This window comes from Nerophis lumbriciformis, linkage group LG08 (assembly GCF_033978685.3).
Source record: "Nerophis lumbriciformis linkage group LG08, RoL_Nlum_v2.1, whole genome shotgun sequence".
Taxonomy (NCBI): Eukaryota; Metazoa; Chordata; class Actinopteri; order Syngnathiformes; family Syngnathidae; genus Nerophis; species Nerophis lumbriciformis.
The window spans coordinates 1253458-1270475 of NC_084555.2; the positions used below are offsets into that span (position 1 = coordinate 1253458).

General features: G+C 40.1%; 1 protein-coding gene across 2 annotated transcripts; it reads right to left on the reverse strand.

Annotated features, from left to right (window-relative positions):
* Positions 1-1613: 1613 nt before the first annotated feature.
* On the reverse strand, positions 1614-16097 carry odf3l2a (outer dense fiber of sperm tails 3-like 2a). Of its 2 annotated transcripts, XM_061967923.2 has the most exons (6): positions 15852-16097; positions 15511-15698; positions 13821-13931; positions 5095-5217; positions 4884-5025; positions 1614-2274 (listed from the first exon to the last, which is right to left on the reverse strand). In XM_061967923.2, exons 2-6 carry the CDS (start codon positions 15563-15565, stop codon positions 1941-1943), a joined length of 765 nt encoding a protein of 254 aa, XP_061823907.2. In that variant the 5' UTR covers positions 15566-15698; positions 15852-16097; the 3' UTR covers positions 1614-1940. The 2 variants fall into 2 exon arrangements, with proteins under 2 accessions (XP_061823907.2, XP_072769702.1); XM_072913601.1 differs by lacking the exon at positions 15852-16097 and having other exon boundaries at positions 15511-15746.
* Positions 16098-17018: the final 921 nt, after the last annotated feature.

The following is a 17018-nucleotide window of genomic DNA, read 5'->3' on the forward strand; positions in this document are numbered from 1 at the left end:
TGTGTCTGCAACCGGGGTTGTTTTCGTTGTTGCCATGGGTGCTGATTGTTGTCACCTGCCTCCGATTAGTGGTCGGGAAGCTCACCTGCTCCCGGTCTCTAATCCATGAGCTATTTATTCCTGCCTCACGTCATACTGGCAGTTTTGTTCGCAACACGCGACAATTTGCTTCTTGTTCCTGTTTTGGCTTGTCATTTGCTAAGCTTAACTGGAGTTTCCTGTGGCATAGGCCGAAAGCAGCGTGCAGGTAAGAAAGATGGTTTATTTCCATAAACAAGCCAAAATACAAAAAGGTGCCTATGGTAAAGCTTGGCAAATGACTAGCCAAAACAGGAACAAGCAGTTTTGTTCGTGTGTTGCAAACAAAACTGCCAGGCAGAGTAATGGCGTGAGGCAGGAATAAATAGCTCTCTGATTAGTGACCGGGAGCAGGTGAGCATCCCGACCACTAATCAGAAGCAGGTGATAATAATCAGCACCCGTGGCAACATCGAAAACAAACTAAAAACACGAAAACACAGAACTAAAGTCAACTAAAATCAACAACTAAGGAAATACTTAACTTAAACAAAACATGATCCGGGCAATGGATCGTGACAATTAGAATGTCAATACATACTGTATGTGTCATATTATGTGTTTAAAAATGGGTTACGTTAAACAGGAAGTGACCCCAAAATTATAGTTTTGTATTTTGATCTCTTTGTTAGTTAGCAGCGACTTCCTGCTTGTAACATTGATAGTGTTAGCCTAAATTGAGAAAATGTATCGAATTTGAAAGTTTTTGAAAAAAACTTCGGAAAAGTATGTAAAAACACAAGTGTGGCGTACTGTAAGTGTTAATAAACGGTAATTATTATAATTAACTAAGGCATAACCTCTCTTGAAAAATCATTTTCGGAAGTGTTATGTCCATCCATCCATCCAAAAGTGATCGCAAAATCGTATTTGTATTTTTGTGTTTGTCCATCTGTTTGTTAGTTAGTGGCTACTTCCTGGTTGAAAGGTTGACAGATTTTTTTAAATGAATTTAACATTAAAATGTTTCCAAACATAAATATTTTCGGAAACCTATGCAATAACAAAAATGTGACGTACTGTAAGTGTCTGTAGTGTTTATGAACACATTAATACTTAGGCCTAATGTATCTTGGAAACCCGTGTTTGGTAATGTATGCTACGAAAAGAACGTTAGCATGATTTCACGACTTTTGAATGTACATAATGTATGCGTTCAAATTTTCAAATATAATGTTTAAAAATGTATTACGTTTGACGCACAGTGACACCTCAGTCATAGTTTGTTTGTTTGTTAGCAGCTACTTCCTGGTTGTTATGCTACTAGCATTAGCCCGACCAAAATGGATTTTCAACATTTAATAAATGTCATGAGGTTAGTATTTTTTTGGAAATGTAAAAAAAGCGTGACTTAACAAGTGTTAATCATGTTAATAGGTGTGCTAGTAATTAGGACAACACCTCATAGGAACTATGTTGAAGATTAAAATCGCAGGCTACATCCTTAGTTCAAGGACTTGCTTTTCGGAAGTCGACAGTTTAACGTGACAAAAGTCAAAAATGTCATATCACAACGTTAGATTGACTTAGTTTATTTTGTTAAAAACATCAAGAATCAACACTCCTGTAGATTCAATCGAGGCTAAAGACGTTTGTAGCGAGTGATACTTTTTGGAAACGGACGTAGCACAAACAGCGTTAGCATGACTTTGCATTTTTTGTGAATGTATCTAATAACCTCGAAAAGGAGCAGACTGGTGTAATCAACGTTAATGTTTGTGCTACGTAACACGAGTGGCCACAAAATCGTGTAGCGTTTCATTTTCAGGAAATATACATAACAGAAACAACATTAGCGTGATATGCATAGTACGCTTTCTTACACACTTTTTTGCAATCAAGAAAAATCCACACACTCACAGTCAGTCGATAATTTCCAAGACAAGCGGCATGACAAACTCGGAGTGCCTGACGCCCATGGTGAAGGAAGGTGCCTTGCGAAAGAGCCCGTTGGATCTCTCTGGGCTGTAAGACCCCGGGCCCGGCGTGGCCATGGAGTAAGTAGGTCTTTTAGTCCTGCTCTGCATGGAGAAGGAGGGCTGGCGCTGGAGGTAAACGTCCGGGTTGGTGCTGTTGTATTTGCTGGGCCCGGGGCTCTTGGCCAGGTCCTCGGAGGGGGCGCCCACCTGCCTGCGCGCCGACATGCTGTGGCTGACGCCCGACGCCCGACTACCCAGCAGGTTGGGAAGCATATAGCTGATGGCGTCAACAAAACAAAAAGAATGTCAAGGGCAACAAACCTAATTTGATAACCTGCCCCACACAGCGCAGAAAGGACAGGGAGATTTGAAAATGACAGGAGGTCTGACGGACAAAAAAAACTTGATTTCTGCAGGCCAATCAGCTAAAAGTTCATAATAGTAAAAAATAAATTTTTAAATAAATGGATAAAAATTGAAGTAAATAATAATCAATATCAGGAAAATATGTGGGGGGGAAATATTTTTTTTGATTTAAACCTTTTTGTGTCACTACTAAAAATAAATATAAGTCAAAAATTATATCCAACGCTCTCCAATATCGCTATTGTCAATATGATTATTTTTATTTTTTAATGTGGATTTTTTTAATTTATTAATAAGACAGTTATCCAACCATCCATCCATCTTCTTCCGCTTATCCTAGATCGGATTGCAGAGGAAATCCCCCATTATAATTATATTGTCTGCGTGCGTCACTAGATCGGTAACAAACTCTGAAAATTCACTGATAAAGTTCGAATAGGGCCCAGGGGGACGGTACATAACAGCCAGGTAGAGAGGCAGCAGGGCGACTGACCTCATAGTAAGCATCTCAAATAATTGATATTTATTACTTAGGTTAGGGGTAAGGTTAAGGTTTTCATTGTATATTAGTTCGACCCCTCCACCCCTTTTAAGGGGACGGGCAATATGTGCATTCGTATAGTTAGGAGGAGATGCCTCGTTAAGCGGGAAAAATTAAAAAATTATATCCAACACTTTCCAATATCACTATTGTCAATATAATTATAGTTATTTTTTAATATGGACTTTTTTTAATTAAAAAGACAGTTATCCAACCATCCATCCATCTTCTTTCGCTTATGCAGGATTGGATTGCAGGGGCAGCAGCCTGAGAAAATAATCCCAGACTTTCCTCTCCCCAGCCACGTTGTTATATAAACAGTTACCAGTATGTATAATGTAATTTTTATCAGGAGAAAAATAAATATGCAAGATTTATTTTAAATTTTAAGATTTTGGTGTGAATATCAAAAATAAATAGAATATACAGTAAGTCAAAAACTACTTTCCACTATTACTATTATTAAAATACACATGTTTGTTTATTTTTTGATTAAGAAGACAGTTTTGTGTATAATACTTTTGGAAAAAAAACAAATAATTTTTTCAATTTAAACATTCTGATGTTAATATTAAAAATTTAATATAAGCCAAAAATTGTATCCGATAGCACGTATCACTATTTCATTTTTTATTTTTTTAAATAGGAACTTTTTTCAACATGCTAGTTTTATAGATCAGTAAAAAAAATAGAAAAAAAATGTTGAAATTAAAAAAGACAAAAAACATTTTGGTGTCAATATTAAAAATACTTTCCAGTATCATTTTATCAATATAAAAATTGTGTTTTTTTTAAGGCAAGCACTTTTTTTTTTTTTTTTTAAGTATTCTTGAATATAATCATTAATATCAAGAAAAAATCTGAAAAATAATACGCAAACATTTTTAAATGTAAACATTTCGGTGTTAAAATGTAAAATAAATAGAATACAAGTAAATACATTTACCCAACTCGACTAACATTTAATATACAAATGTTTTTTTGTGTTACTTTAAAAAAATGACTATTTTTAAAGGCAGTGTTGTATGTCATTATAATTGCTATCAGGAAATAATACATACACAATATTTTTTTTACTTAAACATTTCAGTGTGAATATTAAAAATAGACAGAATGTAAGTCAAACATTGTATCCAGTACTTTCCACAAACACTTGCTAATTTTAAAATGTTTTTTTAATATATAAATACCTTTTTTTTAATTGTCAGTTTTGTTTATAATTATTATGAATGATGGGTTCTCACTTCTCTGTGAAGCTCTTTGAGTGTCTAGAAAAGTGCTATATAAATCTAATTTATTATTATTATTATTATTTAAATAATATATTATTATTAGCAGGAAAACATTCTGAAAAAAAATATGCACCTTTTTGATTTGAACATTTGGATGTCAATATTAAACATAGATCAAATCCAAACTTCAAAAGTCAAAACTTTGAGGCAACAAAACCTGTATCCAATACTTTCCACTATTATTATTAATATAATGTTTTTATTTTGGGCTTTCAAAATCATTTAATAATTATATTTCAACAAAATAAGAGTGAAAATGTATAATATTAATTCTTAATAATGACTGGTATGATGTCTTAAGTTTAGCTAACTGAGCAAGTCACAGACTTACTGTATATGTTCCCTCATTTCCAGCAGGGGGCGACCTCCTTTTCTTGTTTTATTTTTTTCCGATGAGTTTATGGCCTCAAAATTAACATTTATTTTTTCACTGACAGAAAATATTAGATTTTTGATTTTTGATTTTTAACAAGCTAGACGGCGGAGGTAAATTAAATTGTTTGGGTTCCTTTTTTTTCCCAATCCAATCTGCCAAGTATAAAAAGCAGAATAAAAAAACATGAGTATTTGGCAGAAGAGAAAGGACAGGGACAGTTGGCAGAAACAGGAAGTCACATAAAATCTGAGCGCATTGCAAAATTGGGGGTATTTTCCGATTCCTCTTTACTTGTGTTTCTCTGCCCTCACCTGTTGGGTGCCGGTACTGCATCCACAGAGCGATATCGTGTCCGAGCGCCGATGGTGTAAGCCGGCGGTTTTCGTTGAGCGTTTAGAGGTGGAGCCCTCTCAGGGCTGTAAGCCCCTGGCCCCGGAGTCTGGAAGTCATTACCTATAAAACACAGACTAGTGTGGAGCCGAACAAAATATGTTTTCATATTCTTGTATTTCCCGATGTCACCTTTTGAGCTAATGCGCCTCCCCCGCCCCAGCATGGAGTAGGAGGGCGTGTCCATTCTGCCAAATCGCGTCACATTGGCGCCTACGTGGTACCTTGGTCCTGGACTGGAATCCACAGAGACCACTGCACAGAGCAACTCCATATGTCATAAATATGACAAGCACCAGCCAAATAATAACAATTTCAATAATAATATTACATGTTACAAATGTAAAAACATGCGAGTGTCTCAAAAAATACGTTAACCCATCCATCTATCCATCTTCTTCCGCTTATCCGAGGTCGGGTCGCGGGGGCAGCAGCTTAAGCAGGGAAGCCCAGACTTCCCTCTCCCCAGCCACTTCGTCCAGCTCCTCCCGGGGGATCCCGAGGCGTTCCCAGGCCAGCCGGGAGACATAGTCTTCCCAACGTGTCCTGGGTCTTCCCCGTGGCCTCCTACCGGTCGGACGTGCCCGAAACACCTTCCTAGGAAGGCGTTCGGGGGGCATCCTGACCAGATGCCCGAACCACCTCATCTGGCTCCTCTCGATGTGGAGGAGCAGCGGCTTTACTTTGAGCTCCCCCCGAATGACAGAGCTTCTCACCCTATCTCTAAGGGAGAGCCCCGCCACTCGGCGGAGGAAACTCATTTCGGCCGCTTGTACCCGTGATCTTGTCCTTTCGGTCATGACCCAAAGCTCATGACCATAGGTGAGGATGGGAACGTAGATCGACCGGTAAATCGAGAGCTTTGCCTTCCGGCTCAGCTCCTTCTTCACCACAACGGATCGATACAGCGTCCGCATTACTGAAGACGCCGCACCAATCCGCCTGTCGATCTCACGATCCACTCTTCCCCCACTCGTGAACAAGACTCCGAGGTACTTGAACTCCTCCACTTGGGGCAAGATCTCCTCCCCAACCCGGAGATGGCACTCCACCCTTTTCCGGGAAAGAACCATGGACTCGGACTTGGAGGTGCTGATTCCCATCCCAGTCGCTTCACACTCGGCTGCGAACCGATCCAGCGAGAGCTGAAGATCCTGGCCAGAGGAAGCCATCAGGACCACATCATCTGCAAATAGCAGAGACCTAATCCTGCAGCCACCAAACCAGATCCCCTCAACGCCCTGACTGCGCCTAGAAATTCTGTCCATAAAGGTTATGAACAGAATCGGTGACAAAGGGCAGCCTTGGCGGAGTCCAACCCTCACTGGAAACGTGTCCGACTTACTGCCGGCAATGCGGACCAAGCTCTGGCACTGATTATACAGGGAGCGAACTGCCACAATAAGACAGTCCGTTACCCCATACTCTCTGAGCACTCCCCACAGGACTTCCCGGGGTACACGGTCAAATGCCTTCTCCAAGTCCACAAAGCACATGTAGACTGGTTGGGCAAATTCCCATGCACCCTCAAGGACCCTGCCGAGAGTATAGAGCTGGTCCACAGTTCCACGACCAGGACGAAAACCACACTGTTCCTCCTGAATCCGAGGTTCGACTATCCGGCGTAGCCTCCTCTCCAGTACACCTGAATAGACCTTACCGGGAAGGCTGAGGAGTGTGATCCCACGATAGTTGGAACACACCCTCCGGTTCCCCTTCTTAAAGAGAGGAACCACCACCCCGGTCTGCCAATCCAGAGGTACCGCCCCCGATGTCCACGCGATGTTGCAGAGTCTTGTCAACCAAGAGAGCCCCACAACATCCAGAGCCTTAAGGAACTCCGGGCGGCTCTCATCCACCCCCGGGGCCTTGCCACCGAGGAGCTTTTTAACTACCTCGGCAACCTCAGCCCCAGAAATAGGAGAGCCCACCACAGATTCCCCAGGCCCTGCTTCCTCATAGGAAGACGTGCTGGTAGGATTGAGGAGGTCTTCGAAGTATTCCCTCCACCGATCCACAACATCCGCAGTCGAGGTCAGCAGAGCACCATCCCCACCATACACGGTGTTGACACTGCACTGCTTCCCCTTCCTGAGGCGGCGGTTGGTGGTCCAGAATTGCTTCGAAGCCGTCCGGAAGTCTTTTTCCATGGCCTCCCCGAACTCCTCCCATGTCCGAGTTTTTGCCTCCGCGACCGCTGAAGCCACACACCGCTTGGCCTGTCGGTACCTGTCTGCTGCCTCAGGAGTCCCATGAGCCAAAAGAACCCGATAGGACTCCTTCTTCAGCCTGACGGCATCCCTCACCGCCGGCGTCCACCAACGGGTTCTAGGATTACCGCCACGACAGGCACCAACTACCTTGCGGCCACAGCTCCAATCGGCCGCCTCGACAACAGAGGTACGGAACATCGTCCACTCGGACTCAATGTCCAGCACCTCCCTCGTGACACGTTCAAAGTTCTTCCAGAGGTGGGAATTGAAACTCTCTCTGACAGGAGACTCTGCCAGGCGTTCCCAGCAAACCCTCACAATGCGTTTGGGCCTGCCAGGTCTGTCCGGCATCCTCCCCCACCATCGCAGCCAACTCACCACCAGGTGGTGATCGGTAGAAAGCTCCACCCCTCTCTTCACCCGAGTGTCCAAAACATGAGACCGCAAATCTGATGACACAACTACAAAGTCGATCATGGAACTGCGGCCTAGGGTGTCCTGGTGCCAAGTGCACATATGGACACCCTTATGTTTGAACATGGTGTCTGTTATCGACAATCTGTGACGAGCACAAAAGTCCAATAACAGAACACCACTCGGGTTCAGATCCGGGCGGCCATTCTTCCCAATCACACCTCTCCAGGTTTCACTGTCGCTGCCAACATGAGCGTTGAAGTCCCCCAGTAGAACGAGGGAATCACCCGGGGGAGCACTCTCCAGTACTCCCTCGAGTGAATCCAAAAAGGGTGGGTACTCTGAGCTGCCGTTTGGCGCGTAAACGCAAACAACAGTCAGGACCCGTCCCCCCACCCGAAGGCGGAGGGAAGCTACCCTCTCGTCCACCGGGTTGAACTCCAACGTGCAGGCTTTGAGCCAAGGGGCAACAAGAATTGCCACCCCAGCCCGTCGCCTCTCACTGCCGGCAACGCCAGAGTGGAAGAGAGTTCAGCCCCTCTCAAGAGAAGTGGTTCCAGAGCCCTTGCTGTGCGTCGAAGTGAGTCCGACTATATCTAGCCGGAACTTCTCCACCTCACGCACTAGCTCAGGCTCCTTTCCCCCCAGCGAAGTGACGTTCCACGTCCCAAGAGCCAGCTTATGTAGCCGAGGATCGGACTGCCAAACGCCCTGCCCTCGGCTTCCGCCCAGCTCACACTGCACCCGACCTCTATGGCCCCTGCTATGGGTGGTGAGCCCATTGGAGGGGGGACCCACGTTGCCTCTTCGGGCTGTGCCCGGCCGGGCCCCATGGGGACAGGCCCGGCCACCAGGCACTCGCCATCGTGCCCCACCTCCGGGCCTGGCTCCAGCGGGGGGCCCCGGTGACCCGCGTCCGGGCGAGGGAAATCTTGGTCCTATGTTTGTGTTCTTCATTGAGGTCTTCGAGCTGCTCTTTGTCTGATCCCTCACCTAGGACCAGTTTGCCTTGGGAGACCCTACCAGGGGGCATAGAAACCCCCGGACAACATAGCTCCTAGGATCATTGGGACACGCAAACTCCTCTACCACGGTAAGGTGGCAGCTCAGAGAGGAGTTAACATTGTCACGAAATACAAAGACGCAAATGTCGACTTGGCTTCTTTCAAAAATGGATTTGGCGTAACTTCGCAGCGACGGAACACCTCTCGGAAAAGTGTTTAACGTTAATGTTTGCTTCATGTGGTGCTTTTTCGGAAATATTTGTTTCTCCCTCATCTGCGGGAGCACCAAGAGGCTCTGCTGTGAGCTCCACAGGACACGCCCCCGTGCTTGCCGCACAGACCGCACCCACGCGTCGCCGCAGCCGCAGACAATCTGCTATCTGCGCACCTGGGTCTAATCAGACCCTACTTGCCAACCCTCCCGGATTTTCCGGGAGACTCCCGAAATTCAGCGCCTCTCCCGAAAACCTCCCAGGACAAATTTTCTCCCGAAAATCTCCCGAAATTCAGGCAGAGCTGGAGGCCACGCCCCCTCCAGCTCCATGCGGCCCTGAGTGACGTGTTGACAGTCTGTTCACACGTCCGCTTTCCCGCAATATAAACAGCTAATGATCGAGGGCGAGTTCTTGGTTTCTTATGTGGGTTTATTGTTAGGCAGTTTCATTAACGTCCTCCCAGCGCGGTAACAACACACAACAACAGCAGTCAAGTTTTTGTCTACCGTAAAGCAGTTCGTCTGCCGTAAACAGCAATGTTGTGACACTTTTAAACAGGACAATACTGCCATCTACTGTACATGCATATGTGACCCACCCATAATGTGTCACATTTTTGTGTTGATTTATTTATTTTATTTTGTGGTTTGAATTCGTTTTTGGAGCTGTCATTACACATTTATCAGTATTCACATTGGTCAGTAGGGGGCAGTAGGGCGTTTCTTCCCAATTGAATGCTATCACCTGCAGACCGGAAGTGTCTTGTCATTCTGATGAGAGCGACCAGTCTGTGAACAATTGAAACGTCCTGTGTGCTTTTTCCTTCTGTATAACAGGTTAGTTTTGGTGAATCAACTCACTGAATAATATCCATGTGATCTTTATAAGTTTAAGTACACATTCTGATAGTGGAGCCTAACTCTAAAGTGTTTGTGAGTTGTAGTTTGTATTTGTGAATGAATCCAGTGCACAGCTGCAGTAATCAATACAAAAAGGCGACGTGAGTGCGCAATGTTTATGTAGGAACTTCTGATCCTAATTCAGACTCCCAAATTAGAGCTCCCGTTTTCTTATTGATTTTATAATGTATATTTGTATAATGTGTGTGTTCTGAAATAGTGACAGAGAATAGAACAAGGATGGACAATTCAACCCTTAACTCAACAATGAGTAGATGAGTGTTATGTGTGTGTATATGTGTAAATAAATGAACACTGAAATTCAAGTATTTATTTTATTTATTTATATATATATATATATATATATATATATATATATATATATATATATATATATATATATATATATATATATATATATATATATATATATACTAAAATATATATATAAATAGCTAGAATTCACTGAAAGTCAAGTATTTCTTATATATAGCTTAACCACGCCCCCAACCACGCCCCCCGCCCCACCCCCGACCACGCCCTCCACCCCCCAACCCCTACCTCCCGAAATCGGAGGTCTCAAGGTTGGCAAGTATGAATCAGACAAGCACCAGTGGACCCAAGGATCCTGGCGGGAACTTAGTTTCTCAATGGTGTAAATGATAAATGATAAATGGGTTGTACTTGTATAGCGCTTTTCTACCTTCAAGGTACTCAAAGCGTTTTGACACTACTTCCACATTTACCCATTCACACACACATTCACACACTGATGGAGGGAGCTGCCATGCAAGGCGCTAACCAGCACCCATCAGGAGCAAGGGTGAAGTGTCTTGCTCAGGACACAACGGACATGACGAGGTTGGTACTAGGTGGGGATTGAACCAGGGACCCTCGGGTCGCGGACGGCCATTCTTCCACTGCGCCACGCATACGCTCTTGGATTTTGTCAAACACCATTCTATAGTTTATTAGTATTGTTTTGTATTATTATATATATATTGACTACATATATAATAAATTATTGTACATATAACTCCCTGGTGTCTGTTGCCGTCATCTCCCCTCTGTGTGAACCATAACAATATTAGGGGTGTAACTTAACGTTAGCGTGACGTATCTTTGCAACGTGTACCGTATTTAACATTATTGTCGCGATAGCGTAGAAATAGACGGAATAGTCAAAATCATTTTCGTAAGGCTTTTGAATAAAATATATTTCACTTTAATCAAAGACTATAACAATGGGACCCATTACCTCCCTGCTTGGCACTCAGCATCAAGGGTTGGAATTGGGGGTTGAATCACCAAAAATTATTCCCGGGCGCGGCCACCGCTGCTGCTCACTGCTCCCCTCACCTCCCAGGGGGTGATCAAGGGTGATGGGTCAAATGCAGAGAATAATTTCGCCACACCTAGTGTGTGTGTGTGTGACAATCATTGGTTCTTTGACTTTAATTTTAGAGTGCTATACATTATATACAGTAAATGTTTTAAACGTTAAGATTTAATCCAGAGGTCGGCAACCCAAAATGTTGAAAGAGCCATACTGGACCAAAAATAGAAAAAAAAAATCTGTCTGGAGCTGCAAAACATGTAGAGCCTTATATAAGTGTTATAATAAAGACAACACATGACGTAAGTGTCTATATTAGCTATATTAGCCTACTATCAAAATGACTTTAAAAGTCTTATATAAGTGTTATAATGAAGGCAACACATGACGTAAGTGTCTATATTAGCTGTATTAGCCTACTATCAAAATTACTTTAAAAGTCTTATATAAGTGTTATAATGAAGGCAACACATGACGTAAGTGTCTATATTAGCTGTATTAGCCTACTATCAAAATTACTTTAAAAGTCTTATATAAGTGTTATAATGAAGGCAACACATGATGTAAGTGTCTATATTAGCTATATTAGCCTACTATCAAAATGACTTTAAAAGTCTTATATAAGTGTTATAATGAAGGCAACACATGACGTAAGTGTCTATATTAGTTATATTAGCCTACTATCAAAATGACTTTAAAAGTCTTATATAAGTGTTATAATGAAGGCAACACATGACGTAAGTGTCTATATTAGCTATATTAGCCTACTATCAAAATGACTTTAAAAGTCTTATATAAGTGTTATAATGAAAACAACACATGACGTAAATGTCTATATTAGCTATATTAGCCTACTATCAAAATGACTTTAAAAGTCTTATATAAGTGTTATAATGAAGGCAACACATGACGTAAGTGTCTATATTAGCTGTATTAGCCTACTATCAAAATGACTTTAAAAGTCTTATATAAGTGTTATAATAAAGGCAACACATGATGTAAGTGTCTATATTAGCTATATTAGCCTACTATCAAAATGACTTTAAAAGTCTTATATAAGCGTTATAATGAAGGCAACACATGACGTAAGTGTCTATATTAGTTATATTAGCCTACTATCAAAATGACTTTAAAAGTCTTATATAAGTGTTATAATGAAGGCAACACATGACGTAAGTGTCTATATTAGCTATATTAGCCTACTATCAAAATGACTTTAAAAGTCTTATATAAGTGTTATAATGAAGGCAACACATGACGTAAGTGTCTATATTAGTTATATTAGCCTACTATCAAAATGACTTTAAAAGTCTTATATAAGTGTTATAATGAAGGCAACACATGACGTAAGTGTCTATATTAGTTATATTAGCCTACTATCAAAATGACTTTAAAAGTCTTATATAAGTGTTATAATGAAGGCAACACATGACGTAAGTGTCTATATTAGCTATATTAGCCTACTATCAAAATGACTTTAAAAGTCTTATATAAGTCTTTTAATAAAGACAACACATGACGTAAGTGTCTATATTAGCTATATTAGCCTACTATCAAAATGACTTTAAAAGTCTTATATAAGTGTTATAATGAAGGCAACATATGATGTAAGTGTCTATATCAGCTATATTAGCCTACTATCAAAAATACTTTAAAAGTCTTATATACAGTAAGTGTTATAAGGAAGGCAACACATGATGTAAGTGTCTATATTTGCTATATTAGCCTACTATCAAAATGACTTTAAAAGTCTTATATAAGTGTTATAATGAAGGCAACACATGACGTAAGTGTCTATATTAGCTATATTAGCCTACTATCAAAATGACTTTAAAAGTCTTATATAAGTGTTATAATGAAGGCAACACATGATGTAAGTGTCTATATTAGCTATATTAGCCTACTATCAAAATGACTTTAACAGTCTTATATAAGTGTTATAATGAAGGCAACACATGATGTAAGTGTCTATATTAGCTATAATTAGCTCACCATTAAAATGACTTTAAAAGTCTTATATAAGTGTTATAATGAAGGCAACACATGACATAAGTGTCTATATTAGTTGTATTAGCCTACTATCAAAATGACTTTAAAAGTCTTATATAAGTGTTATAATGAAGGCAACACATGACGTAAGTGTCTATATTAGCTATATTAGCCTACTATCAAAATGACTTTAAAAGTCTTATATAAGTGTTATAATGAAGGCAACACATGACGTAAGTGTCTATATTAGCTATATTAGCCTACTATCAAAATGACTTTAAAAGTCTTATATAAGTGTTATAATGAAGGCAACACATGATGTAAGTGTCTATATTAGCTATATTAGCCTACTATCAAAATGACTTTAACAGTCTTATATAAGTGTTATAATGAAGGCAACACATGATGTAAGTGTCTATATTAGCTATATTAGCCTACTATCAAAATGACTTTAAAAGTCTTATATAAGTGTTATAATGAAGGCAACACATGATGTAAGTGTCTATATTAGCTATATTAGCCTACTATCAAAATGACTTTAAAAGTCTTATATAAGTGTTATAATGAAGGCAACACATGACGTAAGTGTCTATATTAGCTATATTAGCCTACTATCAAAATGACCATGTGTCGCAGACTGATGCAAATCTTCGTTGACAGTATTTATTTCAAACCTGCACAGTACAACACATTTTATTTTTATTTTTTATTTTTTTATTTTTTTTACTTCTACACTTTCCACAAGTATGATGATCTTGCTGTCTTTTTGTGTGTTGATGTGGACTCACTGGCGCTGCTCATGCGGCTGTGGAAGGTGTAGGCGGGGCTGTTGGGCTTGGTGACGTCATGGTTGATGTAGCCCACGGTCGGCGGTAGCGCGTAGCGTCCCGGACCCGGTCCTGTTGGCGAGACCACGAAAGACGAGAAAAACGTCATACCTTAACACACACTCTAAAGCAGAGCTAGGCAAATATTTTGAGCGGCATGGCCGGAAACCAACATTGAATGACCGTGACCTTCGATCCCTCACACGGCACTGTATCAAAAACCGACATCAATCTCTAAAGGATATCACCACATGGGCTCAGGAACACTTCAGAAAACCACTGTCACTAAATACAGTTCGTCGCTACATCTGCAAGTGCAAGTTAAAGCTCTACTATGAAAAGCGAAAGCCATTTATCAACAACACCCAGAAACGCCGCCGGCTTCTCTGGGCCCGAGATCATCTAAGATGGACTCATGCAACGTGGAAAAGTGTTCTGTGGTCTGACGAGTCCACATTTCAAATTGTTTTTGGAAATATTCGACATCGTGTCATCCGGACCAAAGGGGAAGCGAACCATCCAGACTGTTATCGACACAAAGTTGAAAAGCCAGCATCTGTGATGGTATGGGGGTGCATTAGTGCCCAAGGCATGGGTAACTTACACATCTGTGAAGGCACCATTAATGCTGAAAGGTACATACAGGTTTTGGAACATATGCTGCCATCTAAGCGCCGTCTTTTTCATGGACGCCCCTGCTTATTTCAGCAAGACAATGCCAAGCCACATTCAGCACGTGTTACAACAGCGTGGCTTCGTAAAAAAAAAGAGTGCAGGTACTTTCCTGGCCCGCCTGCAGTCCAGACCTGTCTCCCATCGAAAATGTGTGGCGCATTATGAAGCGTAAAATACGACAGCGCAGACCCCGGACTGTTGAACGACTGAAGCTCTACATAAAACAAGAATGGGAAAGAATTCCACTTTCAGAGCTTCAACAATTAGTTTCCCAATCGTTTATTGAGTGTTGTTAAAAGGAAAGGTCATGTAACACAGTGGTGAACATGCCCTTTCCCAACTACTTTGGCACGTGTTGCAGCCATGAAATTCTAAGTGAATTATTATTTGCAAAAAAAAATAAAGTTTATGAGTTTGAACATCAAATATCTTGTCTTTGTAGTGCATTCAACTGAATATGGGTTGAAAAGGATTTGCAAATCATTGTATTCCGTTTATATTTACATCTAACACAATTTCCCAACTCATATGGAAACGGGGTTTGTAAAAACAGACAAACCTAAAAAAAAAACGAATGGAATTTTACAGTTTTTTACTGAATGGGACACCCAAAATGTACATGAAAATAAAGAAAGTGTGATTTACAATATTAACTATGGACAATAAAACACTGAATATTAACAACATTGTTACGGCTCAATCCATCCATTTTCTACCGCTTGTCCCTTTTGGGGGTCGCTGGAGCCTATCTCAGTTACATTCGGGCGGAAGGCGGGGTACACCCTGGACAAGTGGCCCCCTCATCACAGGGCCAACACAGATAGACAGACAACATTTACACATTAGGGCCAATTTAGTGTTGCCAATCAACCTATCCCCACACACACACACACACACACACACACACACACACACACACACACACACACACACACACACACACACACACACACTATGAGGTATTTCACGTACTGACCTCTCTCCTTAGCTGAGATTATTGGCCGTCTCTTGCCGACAACCTCCTCCATCATCCTTCGACTTTCTTCCTCCTCTTCTTTTCTTCTGTCACTCCCTTTTCATGCGTCTCCCCCCCCAGTCATAAATAACACACGAGCACAAGGTAGGAAGTAACACAATCTTGTCCGAGCTTACCTCAAAAGGTCACTTGAGGACGGGAAAAGGAAGAAGGAAAAAGACACAATTACCGATGCTAAGACTTTGCGGAGACGTTGCAGCTCCTTTCTTAAAAAAAATGAAGTTACTGGTGAACAATATAATATGTGTGGTGTTTGGTTACTGGTGTTGTCTGTAACTTACCGCGTCTCAGTGCACACGCCATTAAAAATGAAAGAACGTCCTCTCGTCTTCTGTTACAGGCTGCGACCACATGCTAACATGCTAATGCTAACTTTGGAATGGTGACTAATTGTTTCTCTCGTCACTCTTTACTGGACTACTTCAATATTGTTGCTATTATTAGTCAGATTGGACTTCATTTTCACTGCCCATTGTTTTTTTTTTAAGTTAAAGTTAAAGTACCAATGATTGTCACACACACACTAGGCATACTTGCCAACCTTGAGACCTCCAAATTCGGGAGATTTGGGGGGTGAGGTGGGCGGGGTCTGGGGGGCGGGGCCAGGGGGCGGAGTTAAGGGGGAGGAGTATATTCATAGCTAGAATTCACTTAAATTTAAGTATTTCTTATACATATATATATATATATATATATATATATATATATATATATATATATATATATATATATATATATATATATATATATATATATACACACACACATATATAAATACAATAAATACTTGACTTTCAGTGAATTCTAGCTATATATAACTATATATTTTATTATATTTATGTATACATATAAATACAATAAATACTTGACTTTCAGTTAATTCTAGCTATATATAAATATGTATTTTATTATATATATATATATATACATATAAATAAAATAAATACTTGACTTTCAGTGAATTCTAGCTATATATATATATGTATTTTATTATATATATATACATATAAATAAAATAAATACTTGACTTTCGGTGAATTCTAGCTATGTATAAATATGTATTTTATTATATATATATATATATATATATATATATATATATATATATATATATATATATATATACATATAAATAAAATAAATACTTGACTTTCAGTGAATTCTAGCTATATATATATATGTATTTTATTATATATATATACATATAAATAAAATAAATACTTGACTTTCAGTGAATTCTAGCTATATATAAATATGTATTTTATTATATATATATATATATATATATATATATATATACATATAAATAAAATAAATACTTGACTTTCAGTGAATTCTAGCTATATATAAATATGTATTTTATTATATATATATATATATATATATACATATAAATAAAATAAATACTTGACTTTCAGTGAATTCTAGCTATATATAAATATGTATTT